This window comes from Capra hircus, chromosome 29 (genome assembly GCF_001704415.2).
Source record: "Capra hircus breed San Clemente chromosome 29, ASM170441v1, whole genome shotgun sequence".
NCBI classification, from domain to species: domain Eukaryota; kingdom Metazoa; phylum Chordata; class Mammalia; order Artiodactyla; family Bovidae; genus Capra; species Capra hircus.
In genome coordinates, this window is record NC_030836.1 from 10826887 (window position 1) to 10852153 (window position 25267).

A 25267-nucleotide genomic window follows, 5' to 3' on the forward strand; every position below is an offset into this window, starting at 1 on the left:
GAAACCTGGGTTCGATCCCTGGGTTGGGAAGATCCCCTGGAGAAGGGAAAGGCTACCCACTCCAGTGTTCTGGCCTGGAGAATCTCATGGACTGTATAGTCCATGGAGTTGCAGAGTTGGACACGACTGAGTGACTTTCACACTGTGGTACCTCTTAGAATTTCTGACCTCAGGCAAGTGGTTTAGCCACTTTGAGCCTTATTATTATTATTTAGTGAGAATGATAAGGTTTTCCTTAGGATATGTTGAGAAGTAAATACACTGTTGTATCTTAAGTGTTTATCACAACCGCTGGAACATAGTCATCTTCAATAAGTGCTTAATATTTTCTTATAGTTATTCTTGTTGCTATTGTTACCCTATCTTCTGTTTTGATGCTGAACAATTATGAGCTCTGGGGCATGCCACTTCCTTGCTCTGTCTCCATTTCATATCTGTAAAATGAAGGGTAGAATGAAGCTGAGGCCTTCAGAATCAGTGTTACGTTTCTAGAGTGGATGTGTTCTTCCTGTTCTGTTTTTCCTCTCTCATGTAACCATCAATATGTCTTCAATCAGTCGTTTCGCGGTGATTTTCTTTGGAACTTACTCAAAAAAAATGCTGATCCAGTCAGCTTGAGTGTGCCTATGCTTAGCCTTCTGCTGAGGCATCTACAGTCTTGTTCATACAATGCACTAGGGCTCACTGACTGGGCTAGAGTGAGGAGGGCAGGGTTCGGGAACCATCCCAGATCAAGGTGAATGTCTAATTTGGCTTTCACCTGGCCTCTGAGTTGTTGGTGAGTAGTCATCATTAGAATCCAAAGAGTTCTGGTAAAGTTTGTTCCCATTCTGAACGGTAGTAGAGCATGATTGTCAAGAGCATGGATTCTGGGTGGGGGGGAGGGTTAAAACACACACACACACACACACACACACACTACTATAAATAAAATAGATAAAAAACAAGTACCTACTGTATAGTACAGGGAGCGATATTCAGGATTTTGTGATAACCTATAATGGGAAACAGTATTGCACATATGTATGTAGATATGCATAATTGAATCACTTTGTGTACACCTGAAACTAACATAACATTGTAAATGAACTGCACTTCAATTTTTTAATGGTTAAAAAATAAAATAAAAGTATATAGCTTAGAAAAAAAGAGCAGAAACTCTGAGCCAGACTGTCAGGTTATTTGGGTTTGAAGATGGATTTATTTATCAGATGTATGGCTGGGAAAGTTACCTAACCTGTATTTTCTCACCTGTAAATTGAGAACAAGAGTGTCTCATTGGGTTATTTGATGACTAAGTAAATTAAGTAATATAAATAATGTAGTAAAGGGCTTGCCTTTAGTATTGTCCATCCCAGTGTTACTAATCAGGTAACTGGTTGTAATGGGGTTTCTTCCTGTTCCTCTATTATGTTGGCCCATTCTGGAAATTTAAAAATGTGATGTGGTTGGGGGTGGGGTGGACCCCTGCCTCGGTTTACTGCCTCTGGTTCTCTGCTTTCCTGGAACCCTTTCTTTTCTCTCCTCCTTTCCTGCAGTCTGTTGGGGGGAGTCACACATCCCTATTATTGGCAGGGTCCTAATCTTACTTGAAGGACAAACCAGGATTTGAAAGATCTGCTTGAAAGATCATCACTACCTCAAGATCCCAGGTAGTGATGATGCTCAACCAAGCAACTGCAGATCTTTCAAGGAGGAAAAAGAAAGGATTCCAGGAAAGCAGAGAACGAGAGGCAGTGAACTGAGGCAGGAGTCCTCCCACCCCCAACCACATGGCAGTTTCAAATTTCCGAAATGGGCCAACATGATAGAGGATTAGGAAGAAAACTTAATAAAAATAAAATTATCCTGAGTTTGGCTTTTTGCATATCAATTCAATATTTAATGGCAGACCTCTTATTTCAGGCCTGATGGGTTTGTGGGTAGTAACCCCCATGTTCTATTTCCCTGGTTAAATCGGAACATGATCTGAATAGGGTTCACCCAGATGGCAGCCCTCTTTGTGATTATGAAGCTAAAGGACAATTACTGTGATATCTTGGAGCAAGCAATCTATGCCAGCTAATAGTTATCTTGAGCATCTGAGATGTCTCCTTGTCTCACTGAAATCATATACACACACAAATGGACTCGTTTTAAAATTTTCGGTGGCTTCCATTTTAGTCTTCATGCTACAGTGTAGACAGAGCCAGTGTTACTTGCCTCTTCAGGAGCCTTGTTCTTTAAGTCTGAGAAGATAAGGCGAAGATGCTGGGTCCCCAAAACAGCTCATGAGTTATTCTTGCCATATTTTACCTCCTGTTTAATTTGGCCTACTGACAGCCAGCTGCCTTCTGCCCGCCTGTTCCAGGTCAGTTGAAATCCCTGCACGATTCCTGGCCCCATCAATGTTTTTATTCAGTTCCTAGTGTATTTAGGTCACTTAGCTGTGTGGGTTTCTCTTTTCTAGTTTGCTTCTTAAAAGTTTAGTTATAATGGCTTCCCTGGTAGTCCAGTGGTTAATACTTTTATCTTCCTATGCAGGGGATATGATGGGTTCAATCCCTCATCAGGGAACTAAGATCCCATATGCCTTGTGGCCAGAAGAAAACAAAAAAACAATATTATAACAAATTCAATAAGAGTCATTAAAAAATGGTCCACATTAAAAAACAAACAAACAAACACACTTAAAAAATAGTTTAGAAAAAAAAAATAGTTTAGGTATAGGCCTGGATTCAGTCTTCTGACCTTCCCACTGGTTAGCCTGCAATAAACCTCCCAGACTGTGTTATTTGACCAACCAGCTTCTCTACCACCCCTGCCAGTACTTTGCTTGAAGAGGCTTCCTCGGGTTTGGTGACCACTTGCCCATTTATGTCAAGGTATTTCACACATCTGGCACTTAACAAATATAACACCAGTTGGAATTAATGAGCCCCTTTGAAAATGTGCATCCCTAATGTAAGACTCTTTATTAGTTACATTATCTTGGTGGCAAACAATAGACGTTTACTTTTTCATTTTACTCTCATGAGCAAAGTTAATAATGTACTATTTGACTATCCCATGGGATTCAAGGACAGGAAGGTGGCAGGAATTTATGAATAACTTGATCTATTAATTTGGATTGTATCAGTATTTTCTCTGCTTGCTTCTGTCTTCCCTCTGATTAGCTTTATCCTTCCCTTTTCCTATAAACTGGCTTTTTCCACACGGAAGAGAATGTAACATAAAGGCAAGCCCTTCTTGTCTTAGAGTTTGGGTTGCCCAAGTGAGATTCATTTTCTTAAGCCTTTATGTTTACATTCAGACAAGCCTTTAAGCTTCTGATTTAAAGGTCTTCTTTTATCATATTTGATACTGATAACTCTCTCCAGTTAATGGAAATCAGCAACTCGAAGGGAAATGCTGAAATCTGCTAAATCATCCACTTGATTTAGGGGTTTCCCTAAAGAGGATATGCGATATGGAGAGAGAAGGTGTGTATGGCAAGGTGGTGTGGAGATGACGCTTAGTACGTTAGCTATCAAAGTACCTGAGGACCTGGTTTTCACATGCAGAAACCAAACTAGGCACGGACTCACATGGTCTCGAGGTGAGAAAAGAAACAGGCAGCAGGACAAGCCACCGCGACACCTGGTGAGAGAAGCACGTTCGTGGACCATGCCTAGAATTCTCCTGGACTCTGTTCGGCTCCCACCTGGGGCCCTTATTCTCTGCTACTGTGTGCCATTGAGCACCCGGCAGATTATAAGAAGCTTCTGAGAAAATGGTCTGGGGAGGGCTCTGCAGCAGAGCAATGGGATTTTCAGAAAGCCTCATGTAGCAGCTCAGTGGGGGTATTGTGCTATTCAGAACAGCCCACCCTGGCGTCTCCTTGGCACTCACATCAGGGAGTTGCCAGTGTCAGAGGTACATGATGTATGTGTGTGCTCACACAACCCACAAACATTTGTTCATGCATTTTTAGTGACTGTCATAGACGTAGGAATTAACTGCGCTTCTAGATCTTTTTAGCACCAAGAAGGAACAATGAGCTTTTCACATCACACAGATTGTACTTCAAGGTTCACAGACTTTACATCGTGCATTTATGAGCTAATTATTATTTCAAAAAACTGGATAATTCAGTATTAATGACTGGTTAAAGAAAGAAGATGATAGTAGATATTAGAAAGTCATCCCAGTTTTGTTGGTAACATAAGATAATCTCAGAAATGCTTTCAGAATCTTACAAAGAGATATTTCCTATGTACTATACTTTATAGCTTCACTTAGTCGATATTTCCTAAGTATTTACTGAGCTCTTTCTGTGTACCCAGGTGCTGTGAACAATTCTAGGAAAATAAATAATCCTTGTGGTTGCAAGTGTCTGACTGGAAAGACCAAATTTACATACATGAAATGGAAAATAGCAACAGAAACATAAAAAGTGATAAATGGCGCTGTATAGGGAATGGATCTATGTATAAAATTTATTTCCAGACCACATGAATGCAATTTATAAGAGGGTAAAATGAGTTGAAAGTCCCAAATCAAATCCAAGCATATTTTTTGATCAAAGTATAGTAGATAACAAGGAGAAATACAAGTACCGGGTATGATACCCAGAGTGTTTTCAGTAGTCTAGTCAAGGAGACAAGATGCAAATCTTCTGGGAGTCCCAGGAGCCAATTAGAAGGCATAGAAGAAATATCATCAAAACTAAAAACCAGAAACCGTCAAGGAATTACCAGGTGGCTTTCAACATCTACTATGCAAGACCCTATAGCATTTTCTACCTTCAAGGTGGTCTTTAATTTGCCTGGGTCTTACTGGCTGGTCTGGTTAGAGAGCTCAAATGACTGTAGAACTCCAGTGATAGAGACTCCTAGGGAATGGGCTCATAGAACAGCTTAGTGGGCAAAAATGGATTTTGAGGTCCGAAAGGCTGCTGTGAAAGCTCAGCTCTCATTTTCTCTGAACCTCAGTTTTCTCATCTGTATCATAGGGATATTAAGAATAATGCCTCATCAGTATGGTTTTGTGGAGATTATATGAGGATATATATGTATATTATTATAAATGGACAAGTAATATGTATTTAATAAATGGTGATTTTCACCACCGAATCAGTTCTCTTTAGTGCAACTGTGCCACTAGCATGGGATTGAGATTACAGAGGCAGAAACAATGCACAAACCATCCGGAAATATTATATCCTTATGATAGTCCATCTTTAAGGGCATTAGCTAGTAACAATATTTAATAATGATTGTGAAATTTACATTTATAAAGCCCATTCAAATATATCACCTCATTTATTCTTCAGACAACCTTTTCAGAAAGTGATTATTTCTATTTCCATTCTACAGAGAAGGAAAAGGAGGCAAAGAGAGTTAGTGGGCTTGCCCCAGATCAGATTACCAAGAAGTTGCTGAGCCCCCGAATCATATAATCAGGAAGTTGTTAAACCAAACCTGAGCCCAGGTCTTCTGACTCCAAACCTCATGTTCATCTCCCTAAGCTACAGGCTTCTTAACAGTTTTGGGGTAGGTTCCAGTGGAAACTTTCTCCAAAGCCTATGTTTATCCACAAAGTACTTGTTATTAGGACTTAACAAATAAACCGTGAATAGTTAGTTGACCCACTATGTAGACATGTGTAGCAGGGTCGTGTTTTCAATGACCAATGATTTTAGTTAAAATTTGGAACTCTGTTCTATAAAATCTGCTGGATTTCCATTTGTTTTGTCTTTCGATTAGGATCCCATAGGCATAGATTGACATTAGAAAGCTGTTAACTCTTGTTAACTCCAGAGGGCACAGTTAATGAAGTGTCCCCAAAGTTGAGCACTTGCGCAAACTACCGTGTCGTATAGGACAGCTCCCGATTAATCATGGTGAGACCATTTCCTCTATCTAAATGAAATCTGCAATTTGGGAAGATTAAAGATCCTTTGGGGGATGAAGGAAAAGTTGCTGTGAAAAGTCTAGAAACTAGAAAATAGATCTGCTCAATATTCATGAAGTCAGATTGGCTGATGCAAATAGATTGCAATCTCTTATTTTCTAATGGCTTGGTTTGTAGCACTCCTACATCAGTTTTATACAGATTCCTACTCAGCTTTAAAAGGAATGGCTGCATTTTGTAGTTTTTTTTTTTAAAGAACTTTAGCATATCTAATACGATTTTCTGCCATGTTTGACTAATTTTTAATTTTCTACCTAAGGGTTTCTAAAGCAGATTTTCAAAGGTACATAAATGATAAAGAAAAAAATTTGACACAGCATGCAGAATAGGTGAATATATGTAAAATGTCAAAAAGGGAATGCTTCTATTTTGCATTATATATAATGTTCTCGCAAAAGCCAGTTTAAAGAAAAGAGTTATAGTGTTAGGTTTAATTTTGCTTCCATAGAGAAAAAATGAAAATCCTTTAGCACAGCCATTTCATAAAGAAATGTTTAACTCCGTGCCAAAGTTATTAGAAGTCATTGCCTCTTACACTGCACAAATCCTCATGTCCTCCCCTTTTCAGTTCTGTGCTTACTTCATTTTATTATGTGGTCAATGTAGCAAACAAATATTTGAAGGAAGCAGGGTAAAGGGAACTGTGAGTCATTTCATTTATCCCCCTAGCACCTGACATAGTACCTATGCAGGTTCTCAAGAAATATTGTTGAGCTCTTGGTTAAAAAAGTTAACAGATCCTATCTCAGAATAGAATACTTGTTATTTAAAATTTTTTCTACTTCTCTTTTTTAGGCCAGCCCTGCTCCTATAATTGTCAACACAGACACTTTGGACACGATTCCTTATGTAAGTAACATTTTTATTAAGACTATCTTTAAAAACTGGTAGGACTTAATCAACAGAATTTAAAATACAGTACATATTCAGTTTCAACCAATCCAGATAATCTCATGAAATGATGTATACAATGAGTTTTGTGCATTTTCTTTTGAGATTTGCTAACTCACAGCTTAGGCATGCTGATATTTTCCTCTTTCTTCCATTGTTTTGAAAAACACAAGGGTCTATCATGAGAAAAAAACAAGCTGATTATGATCAAATAATACTAGTTTCTTAGGTGTTCACTGAAAAGAGATTGAATTGTCTGTCAAAAGATAAACAAACTTTTCAGGTTTCTTGGTAAAGGTATACCCAAATCAATTTCTATGATAGAATCTGGGTAATCTGGATATAATATATGATCAATAAATATTTGTTGGATTTTGCTAAGCTGCTACTAAGAATTGGAGCAAAACTTTGTGAAGGGAACGTCTACCTATATCTATCTATATATAATATACAATAAGATGTATGGTTTTGTAGAAACATGGGGCATGAGATAATAGGAACAGGCAGATCAGTAAAGCCCCAGGTTCTTATTCTGAAATATAACCACTATGATGGCCAAAATTCTCAACGAGAGTCTGGCTGGGTGGGGGTGACTGGAAAGCGATGCAAAGCACAATGTGGGTGAGTGGTTGACTTACGGAGGTCTAACAGAGCTTCGGGAGTGGCCCTCACTGATACGGAAGAGCAGAGTAATTTAGGAAGATGGGACAGATTCAGATACCTACAGACGAAAGGTTTGAGGCAATGAGAAGGGCTGCAGGCATAGTGGACGAGAACAAATACAACCTGGCCTTTGATTAAATGAGTACAAAATGCTTGGTAAGTACTGGCTGTTCTCAGTCTTAGACCCTAACCTCTAATGCCCACAAGGACCAAGCAAATCACAGAAACAGATGGATCAGGAAGCAGGGGGAGAGTAGGGAATAGAAAGCCCATGACTTTCCAAAGGTGGGGGCATGCAGCAGCAACTTGGCTCCACTGGGTGGGTCCCAAAGGGAAACGGGGTCAAGATTCCCAGATCATTCCATTTTTCAAGAGAAGTCAGAAATTTGAATTTTTTTATACAGTTTTGCAGGCAACTAACTCTCAGAGGAAGTCCAAACTCTATGTGTACCAGCCAAAGCATGTTTGGTCTAAAGGCTGTCCTTTGGGAGACACCTGCCTTGGAGGAACTGAAAGTCCTGAGCAGATTCTGCAAGCCAGACTGGGCCGCAGGGGAGTGGGGAGCCAGAACTGGAGTACAAGGTCGAGACTTGGTTACAGGGACAAGTGATTAAAACTGGGACACAGGGTCAGGACGAGAATAACAGCAAGCTTGACTTAATGCTGAATCACCTGAACTACTGAACTAGGGCTTCTTAAATCTCTCTGAACAAGAGTCATTTGGGGTCATGCTGGAAATGGGGTTAAGCTTACTGGTAAGAATCAAATGGCCCCAGTTGTGAAAAGTAAAGGACTCTGTTGGAAGGAAGCATAGCAATTATTAAAGACACATAATGTTCCTATTCTCTCTGTCACTCTTTCTGCTTTCCTTTATTCATCAAAGATTTGTATCTGGATTGGACTTTACTGGTGGCTCAGTGGTTAGAAACCCGTCTACCAATCCAAGAGATGTGGGTTCAATCCCTGGGTCAGGAAAATCCCCTGGAGAAGGCAATGACAGCCCACTCCAATATTCTTGCTGGAAAATCCCAGGATAGAGGTGCCTGGTGGCCTACAGTCCATGGGGTCACAAAAGAGTTGAACATGACTTAATGACTAAACAACAACAAATATCTGGATTTCTGTATACCTGACATTGTTTTAAGTGCTTAACAAATATTAACTCAATTAATCCTCATAACAAAAAAAAAATCCTCATAACAACCTTATGAGACAGGTACTATTGATTTCTCCATTTTACAGATGAGAAAACTGAGTAATAAAGAGATTAAGTAACTGTCTCAAAATTGCATAGGACGAAGCCGAGCCAGGAAGGAACCTGGGTGTCCTGGCTGTAGAGTGTGAGGCCTTACTTAACTGATCTTGGGACTGCTTGTTTCCACCTTCCCTCCCTTCTTTTCTACCTCTCTGCCTAAGAACAAAGTTTTCTCACTTAGCCCTTGGCAACATGCAGTTTTTGGTGGAAGACAGTTTGTCACAGCAGCTTCAATACCTTTGGGAGAGGAATGCGCACGTGCACACACACACACACGCACACACACACACAATTGTATGTATTATTGTATATATTATATATACTGCATATATAAAAGGATTCTATGTCTTTATTATAGTAAATCTCTTTACTATATCCATTGGCATCATCCAAAGCAGATGAGCATGCTTTGAAGAAGTAGACATGGAGCCCAGAGAGTTGGTTTTGTAAGTAGGACTGCTTACTTGGAGTAGATCCATATTATTTCAAAGCCTTCGTTAGGGTTCTCATGACTCACTTCCAGATGCCTTCATGTACAAATAATTTGCCAATAAGAATCTAAGAACTTTGAACAGACATGCTGGATTGGTATCCCAACTAATTAGCTAGTAAAATTGGCCAAATATAACAAATTAATTGAAGTGTTCTTGTTCTCTTAAATATCAATTCTTTGATATTTAAAAAATGTATTTCTTAACTGGAAGATAATTGCATTAGTGTGCTGTTTTCTGCCATACAATAGTGTGGGTCAGTCATATATATTGTTGTTAGATTTTTTTTTTTCGTTGTAGGAGTACTTTTAATATTTATTTTAACTGGAGGATAATTGCAATATTGTAATTTCCCCCCATATGTCAGCATGAATTGGCCATATGTATACAAGTGTAGCCCCGCATCCTGAATCCCCCTCCTACCTCCCTCCCCACCTTATCCCTTTAGGTTCCATGTTGTTGTTGTTCAGTTGCTCAGTTGTGTCCGACTCCACGACCCCATGGACTGCAGCACACAGGCTTTCCTGTCCTTCACTATCTCCCAGAGTTTGCTTAAACTTCTGTTCATTGAGTTGATGATGCCTTCCAATCATCTCATCCTGTGTCGCTCCCGTCTCCTCCTGCCCTCAATCTTTCCAAGCATCAGGGTCTTTTCCAGTGAGTCAGCTCTTTGCATCAGGTGGCCAAAGTATCGGAACTTCAGCTTCAGCATCAGTCCTTCCAATGAATATTCAGAGTTGATTTCCTCTAGAATTGACTGGTTTGATTGCCATACTCTCTAAGGGACTCTCAGGAGTCTCCTCCAGCACCACAGTTCAAAAGCATCAATTCTTCAGCACTTAGTCTTTTTTTATGATCCAACTGTCACATCCATACATGACTGCTGGAAAAATCATAGCATTGATTATACAGACCTTTGTCAGCTAAGTGATGTCTCTGCTTTTTAATACCCTGTCTAGGTTTGTCATAGCTTTTGTTCCAAAGAGCAAGTGTCTTTTAATTTCATGGTTGCAGTCATCATCAGCAGTAATTTTGGATTCCAGAAAATAAAGTCTGTCACTGTTTGCACTTTTTTCCCCATCTATTTGCCATGAAGTGATAGGACTGGATGCCATGATCTTTGTGCTTTGAATGTTGAGTTTTAAGCCAGCTTTTTTACTTTCCTCTTTCACCTTCATCAAGAGGTTCTTCAATTCCTCTTTGCTTTCTGTCATTAGGGTGGTGTCATCTGCATATCTACAGTTATTGATATATCTGTAGATATATAAATAAATAAATAGATATATCTTCTCCCTTTGGAGCCTCCCTCCCCCCTCTCATCCCACCTGACCAAGTCATCACAAGATGCATACTCTAAATATCAATTTTAATATCTGATTTTGAATTTCTCAAAGGGATTTTGGAAAATTATCTTCAACATTTTTGTACATAATCCGAACCCTCTTTGAGCTTCCTTAAGAGTAGGATCTTTAGGGAAGTTTGCTAAATATGGCTAAACTATCCCAGTTCTCATGGCAATATGTTGTTGAGCTATTCATTTACTCTTTCCGAACCTAAACTGATCAATAAGATAGGAGTTGCAATATCAACCCCCGAGGTGTTGGTGAGGATCTTAATGAGGTGATGTATGTGAAATTATGCTTTGTTAACTTCCAGTTAATGAGGGTTTATTATTATTTTATTCAGTAAACACTTACGAAGTAACATACTAGACTCCAAGAGAATATTAAATATTAATATCTTCCCCCAAGTCTCAACTATAAATACATTGTGTATTGAAAAATGGCAGATTGAGTACGCACTGAGATTGACATAGGTCTAACCCTCCTCTTTGTTCCTCGTTCACTGAGTGACCTTGAACAAATCACTGTTGCTTTTGAGGTCTACTTTCTCATTCCCTGGTGTTCTATGCTTTGTTTTCCTCTTTTCTGTCTCACATTCTAGTTGTTCACATAATTTCAGTTCTTTTTAATGAAGAAACAATTTCAGAGTTCCCCAGAGCATTTCAGTCATGTTGCATAAGAATATTTCCTTCTTTAAAATATTACCTACATGACAAATTTTAACTAAGTCCTCCACAAAAATAATTTCATTATAAGTTAGTGTATTAATTTTGCCAGTTAGCAAATTTGGTTTTAGAAATATGTAATTCTTGCAGAAACGACTCCCTGGCATACATGCAAATAGCAGTCAAACAATAGGAGGAAATTTGTGGTCAAAGAAAAGTTTTAAGCAACTGTCTAAGTAACGCTACAAAAGATATTCAAAGGAACTTCTGCATTTTTTTTTTTTTAAGGAAAGTAAGTTAAACTCTGTAGGTGGTTTTACATGTATGAAGCCAGTGGTGAAGGGGTCACTGAAGTTCTTATGCAAGAATGTTTCAGATAAAATCATTGTTGTATGAGGTCATGACAGTTTAGGACCTTAAATGAGACATAGTACAGACAAGCATAGTACAGACAAAGGAGAAAAGGAAAGATATAAACATCTGAATGCAGAGTTCCAAAGAATAGCAAGAAGAGATAAGAAAGCCTTCTTCAGCGATCAGTGCAAAGAAATAGAGGAAAACAACAGAAAGGGAAAGACTAGATATCTCTTCAAGAAAATTAGAGATACCAAGGGAACATTTCATGAGAAGATGGGCTGATTAAGGACAGAAATGGTATGGACCTAACAGAAGCAGAAGATATTAAGAAGAGGTGGCAAGAATACACAGAAGAACTGTACAAAAAATATCTTCAAGACCAAGATAATCACAATGCTGTGATCACTCATCTAGAGCCAGACATCCTGGAATGTGAAGTCAAGTGGGCCTTAGAAATCATCACTACGAACAAAGCTAGTGGTGGTGATGGAATTCCATTTGAACTATTTCAAATCCTGAAAATTGATGTTTTGAAAGTGCTGCACTCAATATGCCAGCAAATGTGGAAAACTCGGCAGTGGCCACAGGACTGGAAAAGGTCAGTTTTCATTCCAATCCCAAAGAAAGGCAATGCCAAAGAATGCTCAAACTACCACACAATTGCACTCATCTCACACACTAGTAAAGTAACACTCAAAATTCTCCAAGCCAGGCTTCAACAATACATGAACCATGAACTTCCAGATGTTCAAGCTGGTTTTAGAAAAGGCAGTGGAACCAGAGATTAAATTGCCAACATCCACTGGATCATCGAAAAACCAAGAGAGTTCAAAAAAAACATCTATTTCTGCTTTATTGACTATGCCAAAGCCTTTGACTGTGTGCATCACAATAAACTGTGGAAAATTCTGAGAGAGATGGGAATACCAGACCACCTGACCTGCCTCTTGAGAAACCTATATGCAGGTCAGGAAGCAACAATTAGAACTGGACATGGAACAACAGACTGGTTCCAAATAGGAAAAGGAGTATGTCAAGGCTGTATATTGTCACCCTGCTTATTTAATTTCTATGCAGAGTACATCATGAGAAATGTGGGCTGGAAGAAGCACAAGCTGGAATGAAGATTGCCAGGAGAAATATCAATAACCTCAGATATGTAGATGACACCACCCTTATGGCAGAAAGTGAAGAGGAACTAAAAAGCCTGTTGATGAAAGTGAAAGAGGGGAGTGGAAAAGTTGGCTTAAAGCTCAACATTCAGAAAACTAAGATCATGGCATCTGGTCCCATCACTTCATGGCAAATAGATGGAGAAACAGTGTCAGACTTTATTTTGGGGGGCTCCAAATCACTGCAGATGGTGATTGCAGCCATGAAATTAAAAGACGCTTACTCCTTGGAAGGAAAGTTATGACCAACCTAGATAGCATATTCAAAAGCAGAGATATTAGTTTGCCAACAAAGGTCCGTCTAGTCAAGGCTATGGTTTTTCCAGTAGTTATGTATGGATGTGAGAGTTGGACTGTGAAGAAGGCTGAGCGCCGAAGAATGGATGCTTTTGAACTGTGGTGTTGGAGAAGACTCTTGAGAGTCCCTTGGATTGCAAGGAGAACCAACCAGTCCATTCTGAAGGAGATCAACCCTGGGATTTCTTTGGAGGGAATGATGCTAAAGCTGAAACTCCAGTACTTTGGCCACCTCATGCAAAGAGTTGACTCACTGGAAAAGATTCTGATGCTGGGAGGGATTGAGGGCAGGAGAAGGGGACGACCGAGGATGAGATGGCTGGATAGCATCACTGACCTGATGGATGTGAGTCTGAGTGAACTCTGGGAGTTGGTGATGGACAGGGAGGCCTGGTGTGCTGCGATTCATGGTTTTGCAAAGAGTCGGACACGACTGAGCGATTGAACTGAACTGAACAGATAAGCAGGAATCCCCTATATGAAAGTTGAAATCAGTGAGGGAAAAGCAAGAAGCGAAAATCCCCATTTCAGCGCTGTGTAGTTTCCATGTTTCACTCAATCACGTTATGCTTCCCCCTTATATATTGAGGGCTCCCCAGGTGGTTCGGTGGTAAACAACCCACCTGCCAATGCAGAAGATGTAACAGATGGGTTTGATTCCTGGGTTGGGGAGATCCCCTTGAAGGAGGGCTTGGCAACCCACTCCAGTATTCTTGCCTGGAGAATTCCATAGGCAGGAGAGCCTGGATGGCTACAGTCCATGGGGTTGAAAAATAATCAGGCACGACTGACTGAGCACATCGCACACTATATACCGAATATTGTCTTATGACAGGTATGAAAAATACTTTGTTTTTAGAGGTTCAGAGTGAGTAGAGCCTGTGTGTTCCCTGTAAGTCCAGCTCCCAGAGGTTGACTTGGTGAAAAGGTAGCATGTTCTCCCCTCTGTATTCTGTAGCCGGTTGACATGGAAACGTCCTCTCCTGACTATATCCATGCTTTTTCCCTTCCCTTAACTCAGAGTCCCTGAGTTCTAAGATCAACACCATCCTAACAAATACCCTTCTTTCTGCTTTAGGAAAATAAATTTAGAGAGATTCTAGAATGTTGTTTCCCTCCACTCCCTCCATTTCCCTCCATTCCCTCCTGCCCCCAATCCCTCCCTCTTTAGTGTTCATTTCATAGTGGTTATATTTAGACCTGTTTTCTGGAAATATACCGTGGGAAGTGGTAAACTCGAAAAGCATGAGTTTTGAATCTTGTTAAGTAACTTGGATTTCAATGGATGCAAACCTCTCATCTTACAGATATAGTTATTCTAGCTCAACTAGAAAATGGTCAAGTTTGGTCTACCATTTACTGTTACTCCACGTAACAGTCAATTTTTGGTGTGTAACCAGCAACCACGAAACCAATGATGTATAACGGTAAGTATTTATTTCTTCCATAAGAGTTTGCTGGTTGGCTGCTTCAGGCTGAAGATTGCCAGGTTGGCTGGGGTATTACTGCTTCGCATATTTGATTCTGGGGCCCAGGGGGTGGGACATTACTACCCAAAGTATGTTATTTTCACTGTCATGAAAGAGGACATGCCCAAGACACAAGCCAGATATAGCCTCTGCTCACATCATATCCGCTAACACCCTAGTGGCTAAAGCAAGTCATATTGCCAGGTTCAAAGTGGAGGAAAGAGTGAATATTTGCTGAACAGGAAACTAACTTCTTGTTTAATTTCACCAAAACTTTAAATAAAATGGCTAAGAATGTATATATGACCCATTGTTAAAGAAAAGTTAAAAAAGAAAGAATCTTGGTCTTTAAAATTATTAGGAGGAATAAACGATTAAAGTGTCAAAGGGACCTGATTCAACTGACACAGGGAATGGTTGTCTACATTACTGAGGTTGTTTAAGGGAAAATATAGAAAAATAAAAGGAACGTCCAGGAAGTATTGGCAGTATGATGATTTTACTTCCCTGTGAGACACTTTGTTGTCTGAAACTTTGTTTCCAGAGATAGAAAGAATCTTGGAGACAAGGAAATTTGTTCCAGAAATTTCAGAACTGTGTCTTCCCTTTCAGGAAAGTGAGGGAGAGAGAAAAGGAGAGGAAAGAGGTTACAAAAATGTTGAGAGTCCTTAGTAGTATCATCCATCGCATTGATATTTGACTGCCAAGACAATCATTTATATAAAAGCTATTTAAAAACCATCATAATATTCTTATAATATTCCCAGTGAGATTTTTATAGAGCACTTTAAATGTGGAAGGTCACTGGGTGCAGATAGAGCTATAACTCTTGGGTGGAGGACAATAGAGGAGTTTAATGGGGATAAAACAGATGAAAGAAAGGCTGGCAGTGTGAGTGAAGGTTGGTGAGAAGAGAAGGGAATGAGAGAAAAGATAACGTGGACTCAGGGACATAGGGAAGCAATCAAATTAGCAGTGAGGTTCAGTTGGGAGGCAAAGAATGGGCTGGAGACTAGGAGGTGTTATTGAGCGAGGTTAATAAATGGCATTTCTGATTGATCCCAGGGGCAGGAAACTGAGAATAAGAGCCTTCTGAGGAGGAAGTCGCTGTATTGTGGAGATGGGATGACCAAGCGCTTAGTCATAGAACTGGCCAGTTAGGCATGAATTTATTTGAGTCACTTTATACAATAATAGACCCTTGTGATTTAGGCTACTATTCACTTTTAATTGGATGGTTTTTCAGAATTATCCATGAATGGAGAGAAAGCAGAATTGTTTGTTTCTTTGAACCATTCTAGTGGTGAAATAGTTTGGAAGAATTTGATGATTTTAGTGCATTTTCTGAGTTGGGGTTGACTCTCTTGCGACCCACCAGGCTCCTCTTGCAGGCAAGAATATCGGAGTAGGTTGCTAATTCCTTCTCTAGGGGATCTTCCCGACACAGGGATCAAACCCACATCTCCTGAATTGGCAGGCAGATTCTTTACCACTGAGCCACCTGGGAAGTCCATTTAGTATATTTAGTTTTCAGCAAACAAGTTTGTTTCTTTTTGTGGTTTTACCCATGAACACTGTTAAAACTGTGTTGTTGATATTTGTATCTGCTGGATTTGCAGTATTATCTAGAAATGAAAAACCTTTATCTACCAGAAAACAGCTTCATACTGGCTTAACTATGCCCATCAGGCAATAGGAAATTAGCAATAGACCCAAAGCTATCAATATTTGGTCCACCATCCAATCTAGCCAATCTAAATCCATTTCTCAACTGCTCCACTCAGCCAATCCCTTTCCATTCGTTATTTTGCTCTAAAAGGCAAAAGATGGAATATCATAGTATTTCTCAAATATTAATGTAGGTAAAAATCTTCTAGAGATCGTAAAAAGCAGATACTGATTTAGTAGGTTTGGAAATGGAGCCTGAGAGTCTTCATTTCTAATAAGCTTCCAGGTGAAGCTGATGTTCAGTTATGCATCATACTTTGCATCACACTTTATGTAACGAGTCTAATGAGAGAGACTAGGCTTTGAATTCAGAAGGAACTGGGTTCTCAGCCCACCTCTGTCTGCTAGTTAGTACTTGCCTAAGTTTTGGTTAAATCAAATTATCCATCAAAACCACTCTTTTATTATTTGTTAAATTAGAATAATAATATGTGCCTTGCCAACATCCGCTGGATCGTGGAAAAAGCAAGGGAGTTCCAGAAAAACATCTCTTTCTGCTTTATTGACTATGCCAAAGCCTTTGACTGTGTACATCACAATAAACTGTGGAAAATTCTGAAAGAGATGGGAATACCAGACCACCTGACCTGCCTCTTGAGAAACCTGTATGCAGGTCAGGAAGCAACAGTTAGAACTAGACATAGAACAACAGACTGGTTCCAAATAGGAAAAGGAGTACATCAAGGCTATATATTGTCACCCTGCTTATTTAACTTCTACACAGAGTACATCATGAGAAATGCTGGATTGGAAGAAACACAAGCTGGAATCAAGATTGCCAGGAGAAATATCAATAACCTCAGATATGCAGATGATACCACCCTTATGGCAGAAAGTGAAGAGGAACTGAAAAGCCTCTTGATGAAAGTGAAAGAGGAGAGTGAAAAAGTTGGCTTAAAGCTCAACATTTCAGAAAACGAAGATCATGGCATACAGTGGAAACAGTGTCAGACATTATTTTGGGGGCTCCAAAATCACTGCAGATGGTGATTGCAGCCATGAAATTAAAAGACACTTACTCCTTGCAAGAAAAGTTATGACCAACCTAGATAGCATATTGAAAAGCAGAGACATTACTTTGCCGACTAAGGTCCGTCTAGTCAAGGCTTTGGTTTTTCCAGTAGTCGCGTGTGGATGTGAGGGTTGGACTGTGAAGAAGGCTGAGCACCGGAGAATTGATGTGTTTGAACCGTGGTGTTGGAGAAGACTCTTGAGAGTCCCTTGGACTGCAAGGAGATCCAACCAGTCCATTCTGAAAGAGGTCAGCCCTGAGATTTCTTTGGAGGGAATGATGCTAAAGCTGAAACTCCAATACTTTGGCCACCTCATGCGAAGAGCTGACTCACTGGAAAAGATTCTGATGCTGGGAGGGATTGGGGGCAGGAGGAGAAGGGGACAACAGAGGACGAGATGGCTGGATGGCATCACTGACTCGATGGACGTGAGTCTGAGTGAACTCCAGGAGTTGGTGATAGACAGGGAGGCCTGGCGTGCTGTGATTCATGGGGTCGCAAAGAGTCAGACACAACTGAGTGACTGAACTGAACTGATGTACCTTTCAGAAGTTATTATTATTCTTCCTAGGATATAGAAGATGCTTAATAATTGTTCATTGTAAGACTGGTTGGAGGGGTCCCTTTGATAAAACAAAGCATGCCTTTGACTTAACCTGGAGCTCCTGAGACAAGAAATAGCTGGTTCAGCAGTAGGGCCAATAGCAGTTAGATAGGTCCATGGCCTACCTCCATCTCGATCTTTGCTGTTTGAAATGAGACCCATTGACTAGGAGCATCATTATTAGCTGGAAGCTTATGAGCACAGAATCTTAAGTTCCCACTGAAGATTTATTAAATCTGTGTTTTCAAGAAGAACTCCAGTGATTGCTATGCATAGTAAAGTTTGAGAAGCTAGTCAGTGTGGCAGAAACTTCCTTTTTTCATTTGGATCCAGCTGTCTTTGTTCTTTCCCCACACCTTTTGATCTGCACTTGGGGCAACTGCCCTTTTCACTTGTTCGCCTTAAACGTATGCATAGGAAGTGTATCTATTGGAAAAAGAATCAGTTCAATGGATGGAGACATATTTAGGGGCCAAGCTTCTAGACCTGTTCGCTCCAAGACAGTAGCTATAAGCCTCGTGTGGTTATTTAAATTTATTAACATAATATAAAATTTAAAATTAAGTTCTTCAGTCTTATTAGCCACATTTGAAGTGCTCAGTAGCCAACATGGTGAGTACCATATTCAACAGTGTGGATATAGAATATAGTCATCATTCCAGAAAGTTCTATTGGACAGAGCTCTTCTACATATTAAGAAAGAAATAGGAAGAAACTAATATTTATTGAAGGGACACTTTATTCTAGGTGTTTTATATATATATATATACATATATACACACACACATATATGTATATATATAAAATCAATGATATAATTACTCTCCCAACTTTTACGAGTTGGTTTCATTTCCATCTTCTTAGACTTGAGTATTTTTAAATCATCTAAATAATCATCACTCTCCTAGGAAATTGTGGGGTATGTTCACATGGAAGACATGATCCCTGTCCTCATGGCCCTTAAATGTTTGTAAATTTGAAGGTTCTTTTACATGACAACATGGAGGTAAATGCAAGCAATACTGAAAGTTTTCTTAAAAGTTCACTGAATCTCCTGTCATTTTCTTTCCATGAAATTGTAAAACTCCCACATAAACTGGAATAATTCCTTTTTTTTTTTAAAATCAAGAAATAGGTAGAAGACAGCTGATCTACTTATCCATTCAGAAATGGACTTCAATCTTTTTTCCTTGTGGTTCCCTTATAGAGGGCACTTTGCTGGCCACTCTACTCAGAACTGTTCATCAACATACCCCTCACTTCCTGCACGTGGGCTTGTCATATCACACCTAAGGTGGGAAATGGAGAGAAAGTGACAGTTGGCCAAGGGAAGCATGTGAGGATGGACGTGAGTCACTCTGAAGGTACATGCCGCACATACCTAGGCAGATGAGCCACTGTTGCTCCAGGGAGCTCAGCCTGGCAGAGCAGGTTAAGATCAACATAGAAAGTGCTGGGAAGGATTTGTGTAGTTTCTCTATGACATTGCTACTCAAAAGGCAGTCTCTGAACTGGTAGCCTCAGATTTTCCCAAGCCGATTACTAGAAATGCACAATCTCCAGCCCCACCTTGGACCTAAAGAATCAGAATCTCTGAGGTAAGGGCCAAGGAGTCTACATGTTTTTACAAGCATCCCAGGTGATTCTTATGCACCCTAAAATCTGAGAGATGCTAGCAGACACCTGAGGAAGTGTCTGCATGGTAGACTGAAGAAGGGGTGAAGGGTAGGGGAGGAAATACTGCATACAAGAGGCATGAAACAAAGCAATAGCGACTCACTACAGTACAGTGTGACGCACTTAGAATTAATTTGAGCCAGCAATTAGTCCTTGTGTTGTTTCTTTAATCATATAGGATGCATTTAAAAAGCATGGTCTCTCGTGGTCTATTGGAAGGAATCTAGCAGATAATGCATAGTGACAGAGTGGTTCATTCTAACTCATCCAAAAGGATTCAGCTTTAAATAATGCTTTTTCAGAGAAGCTAAGGTTAGGCATAGATGCTTCTACTTCAGATTCTGCTTTCGCTTCATAGAATTTATCATGTGTTTGTGTTAAGCCACTTCAGTTGTATCCAAATCTTTGTGGCCCTGTGAGCTGTAGCCTGCCAGGCTCCTCTGTCCATGGTATTCTCTAGACAAGAATACTGGAATGGGTTGGTATGCCCCCCTGCATGGGGATCTTCCCAACCCAGGGATGGAACCCATGTCTGTTAGGTCTTCTAAATTGGAAGGTGGGGTCTTTACCACTAGCACCACCTGGGAAGCCACCGAATTTCTCATGCTACCTTATAACTCAGACATAACTGAGTGGCTAAGCGTGTGCGCGCATACACACATACACACACCTTATAACTGTTCTGATACTTCTTCCTAGAATATAAACACCTCAAGTACGTAGGGAAAAATTTACTTCATCTTTCCCACCATTGTACCTCTATAAACTGGCATATTTTTGCTGGATTGGCTGGCTGAATAAATGAATGGACCAAGATGTTTGGAAACTGCTTTAAGGGAATAGGCTATCAAGAGCCATCTCATTTGAGGAAGTCAGGGAAAGGTAGAATTTTAGCTGGCTCTCTGAAGAGTTAGAGGTATCCAGGCAAAGTAAAGAAAATACATTTTAGGGAGAGGAAACAGAATGGGCAAAGATCATACATCTGGAAACTCATATGTCCTGACTTCTGTGTGGCTGAAGCTTAGAGCAACAGTGTAGCATGAGGCTGGAAGGGTAAGGCTGAGTCTGATTAAGAAGACCTTGTTTGCTTGATATGAGATTTAGACCTTTCTGTGGTCCAGTAGTTTCATCTTTGCATGTGTTTGAGAATTTGTAGATATCTTTTTTTTCACTGCTGTACCTCTTGTTCTGTGCCTACATTTGTAGTTGGTACTCTGAAATATATATTGAATAAATAAAGCCAAGAAGCAATAGTGATTACTTACGAAAAATGAGTCACGAGCTTTTCTTGAGCCTTTTCTATGCTTCCTTATCACCCTGCTGTTTTTGGCTTTGTTCCATTAGCCTGGAAAGCCTTATCCTCCATGTCCATATATTAAGACCCCATTAAATTATCACCTCTGTCAGGAAGCCCTCATCAGTCCTTCTAGGCACAATTAATGTCTTCTTCCTCCTTGATTTTATAGTGTTTTCTCACAGGAGGTTGCCTCCTTTAGTGGAAAGAGGATGGACACTGGGCTCCTTTGATCCTACCACACATTAGCTGGCTAACCTTGGACAACTGACTTCTCTGATACTTTTCCCTCATCTTTTCCCTCAAGTAGAAGGAGTAGTAACTGTCTTGCATGGTGTATTATTTAGTATATATTTTCATATACATTTTGCAGAGACCGAAATAACAGTGCTCTTGCAAGACAGAAATGTATTTTTCCCACCTATGATAGTCCATGAGTGAGTTTCCAGAACTGGAAAATCTGAGTTGCTCTACAAGGTCTTAAGTGGTCCTAAGCACCTTATCTACTTGCTCTGCCATCCTTGCGTGCTGCCTTTGTGCATGTAGCCTCCATGATGACATAGCAAGAAGCAGGTGGGCTCCTCCTTTTGAAAGCACCTCTGAGAAGCTAGAAATACAATTTCCCATTCTATCTCAAGGATTAGAACTTAGGCATAAAGCCACACCTAGCTGCAATGGATGGCCAAATGTATCTTCATTCTGAACTGACATGGGCCCAGATAAAAATTGAAGATCCCATCCTATGGAAGGAAAGGACACTAAATATTTGGGGCTACCAATGGTCTCTGCCACACAGCATAATTAGTTATCTTTTCCAGTATGAGAGCTTTCTCCCAGGAAATGCTAAAGATGATCTATAAAGTACCAGATGCTTTTTCTTTATGTTTTCTCATCATTTCTAATATCAACATTTGAATACACTCTATAATAAATGTGTTTTATCACATTTGTGCAGATATATACTCTAGTGCATATAAAATGCATGTTCACACATTTTATAGACAGAAAAACTCAATAAAAAACGATAGCAGTCACTGGTTGGAAGCATTAGAAACAACAATTAGATATTGCCTGCTCATAATAAATATTCAACAAATGATGACCATTGTTATTGTGCAAAATACTATTTACAACATTCTTCCTTGTTTAATAATCATCATTCAATATTGCCCTAAATATTTAGCTTATCTTTAAATTCCAGGGACTATCTAAACTCAAGTCCATGCATAGAGTAGGATTTCAATTAAAGTTGAACTTGTTACTGTTGTATTCAGCTATATTATTCAAATTTAGATGTTCTGATAGAGAATACATCTTTTAATCTAAAAAAGTAACTTGCCAGGAAAATGTATGTGTTCTCATTTGAACCACATGACCATGTGGATTGAGATGCTTGCTGCCATCTAAGAGTGGGGTGCCCAATTTATCAGCTTAATTTGCAAAAGTTTAACATGCTTGTTCATAAAAACTACTTTCAAAGTAAATGCTTTTAAAATACTTTTTTTCTTCATGTGCAGTTTTGAAATTAAAATAGAGGCAGTCATATATGATAAAGGAGATCACAGTTAGTTGGGTGAGCTCAAATAGAAGAAAGAGAAAAGAGTGATGGTTGAGTAAAAAGCAAAATCAGTAAAGGACATGATATCAGAGTAATAAAGAGAAATGGATTAAAATCTTTATAGCATTTTCCTTCAATTTTAAGCACATTATCATTACAATTAAATTAGAAACCCCTACTTCAAATTTGTCTCAAAAAAAAAAAAAAGAAAGAAAGCAGAAATACTAAAAGATTATTTACTGGGGCCTCAGGAATTTTATGTGATGCTTAGAGTAGTTTATAACCTTGCTTTCCCTTGTTAAATTTCACTGGACTTTTAAATGGACTTTATTGCACTGTCACTATTTACAAACTAGTTCTTCAAGGGTGACTACAGGTATTTGTTCTTTGGGAAGTTAGACAAATCCAATGTTTCTATTGTGACTATTCTAATATAAATCATGATTTTCGTGCCCACACATCATTATTTGAATTTTTGCAGATCTTTCTGTTGATGTCTGTATATCTTTGGTTCATCCCTTTTTATTAAAAGAAAAGTCTTTTTCTTTGTAGCTAGTTGTTTTTCTGAGAACTCTATAATACTGTCAGTGGAGATTACTTTGATTGTCTTTTCTGGCAGGTATAAACTCGTGTCTTTCCTGGACTTAACTGCTAGTCCTATACCACTGGGCAAGTTACATAAAAGTTCTGCACCTTAGTTGCCTCATCTATAAAATGGGATAACATCACCTGCCTCGTAGGTTCATTCATTAAATGAAGTAATGAATATGAAGCACTTGATACTGAACCTAGTGCAGGGTAGTCAGTTACCGCTGATCTATGATTTTTTTGTAGCAGAAATCCATCTTCAGAGTGAATAACATTTTAAGCCAAATCCTTTTTTGAAGACTTGGTTTTTAAAAGATGCAACTGATTCCGTTTCCTATGTCTATAACCACAGGATCTGAGGCAAAGTGGCCTTGTCGCACATGGATACTTGCCAGAAGCCTTCCACTACACGGTTTTCAATGGTTGACTTCCCCATGTGTCTTTTCTTTCCTCAGTGTATCATATCTCAGCCTAAATTATTTCTTGTCAATGGTCACTTAGGAGTTCCAGATTTGTTTGAATATTTGATTAGCACGGTGAACTTTCCTGAGCTTTTTCCTTGGTGAAAAAGCATAGTTGCTGCTTCACAAGCAGCTTTAATGGCAATATGTTTTGATTATTCTGATTTCCATCAAGTGATCCAAATGATGTTTTGCCCAGAGGCGTTTTATTTTGGAAACTCAGGAGCATCGAACTCGAAGAATAGCAGTCTAATGAGGTTTTACATGAAGGAAATATAGTCGGGAGATAAAAAAGCCAGATAGGTCAAGCAGTGTGCTAAGAGGAGCAGATAAACAATAGCCCATCGTAATCAGTATCTCTTTTAAAGACAATTTCAGGGAATTTTTATGTGTTTGTTGCTTTAACACAAATTGCTAATACTTTTGCTGATCCCCTGAAGCAGTGGTTCTGAATTTTCACTGGACATTTTATCCCTTTGTGTGCTTTAAATATACTGATGCCTGAATTCCAGTAACAGAGAGTCCTTATTGGGCCTGACTGTAACCTGGGCATCAACACTGGAATATTGAAAACCTTTCCACGTGATTCCTGTGTGCAGCCCAGGTTGAGAACCCCTGACAGAGTTGTCAGAAGAGAGCACTGGAGGAGGGAGGAGACAAGATGCAAGATGGTGGGGTAGAAGGACTTGAGCTGAGCTCTGCTCATGGAAACATCAGAATCACAACTAACTGCTGAACAACCATCTGCAAAAAAAGGCTGAAACATCCAAAAAAGATATTCTGCATCCATAGATTCTATATCCAAAGATATTGTACATCCAATAAGACAGTAGGATGGTCACCTTTACAATATAATCAAATCCCATACCTGCTAGGTGGCAAACCACAAACTGGAAAATAATTATACCACAGAGGTTCTCACACAGATTGAAAGTTCTGAGCCCCGTGTCAGGCTCCCCAGCCTGGGGTCTGTCATCAGGAGGAGGAGACCCCAGAGCATTTGACTTTGGAGGCCAATGGGACTCGAGTGCAGGAGCTACACAGGTCTAGGGAAAACAGAGACTACACTCTTAGCGGGCATACACAATGTTTCCTGACCACTGGGACCTAGGGCAAAGCAATGACCCTCGTAAAGGATGGGCCAGACCTACCTGGGGATCTTGGAAGTCTCCTGGGAAGGTGGCGTTCTGCTGTGACTCACTGTGAGAAGAACAGTGGTAGCAAAGGTCCCAGCCTATATTCACTACCCTGTGCTCTGCTAGAGGTTGCTGTTTTGGCACCAAGATTTGGTCCCATCCAATAGCCTGAAGGATTGATGGTTTTGAACTGTGGTGCTAGGAAAGACTCTTAGAGTCCCATGGACAGCAATGAGATTAAACCAGTCATGACATTTTACAGGAGGTAGTGATCAATACCATCCCCAAGAAAAAGAAATGCAAAAAGGCAAAATAGTTGTCTAAGGAGGCCTTACAAATAGCTAAGAAAAGAAGAGAAGCTAAAGGCAAAGGAGAAAAGGAAAGATATACCCTTCTGAATGCAGAGTTCCAAAGAATAGCAAGGAGAGCTAAGAATGCCTTCCTCAGTCATCAATGCAAAGAAAGAGGAAAACAATAGAATCGGAAAGAGCAGAGATCTCTTCAAGAAAATTCAAGACACCAAGAGAGCATGTCATGCAAAGATGGGCACAATAAAGAACAGAAGTGGTATGGACCTAAGAGAAGCAGAGGATATATTAAGAAGAAGTGGCAAGAATACACAGAAGAACTATATAAAAAATACCTTCATGACCCCGACAACCACAATGGTG

General features: G+C 39.6%; 1 protein-coding gene across 20 annotated transcripts in view; it reads left to right on the top strand.

Moving 5' to 3' along the window:
- Positions 1 to 25267, top strand: part of DLG2 (discs large MAGUK scaffold protein 2) — a 2364981-nt gene that overhangs the window by 1471805 nt on the left and 867909 nt on the right. For all 20 annotated transcript variants that reach the window (XM_018042817.1, XM_018042821.1, XM_018042823.1 and 17 more), the window contains one exon: positions 6730 to 6783. In XM_018042817.1, the coding sequence (XP_017898306.1) occupies positions 6730 to 6783 (54 nt within the window). The remainder of the gene's footprint in view (positions 1 to 6729; positions 6784 to 25267) is intronic.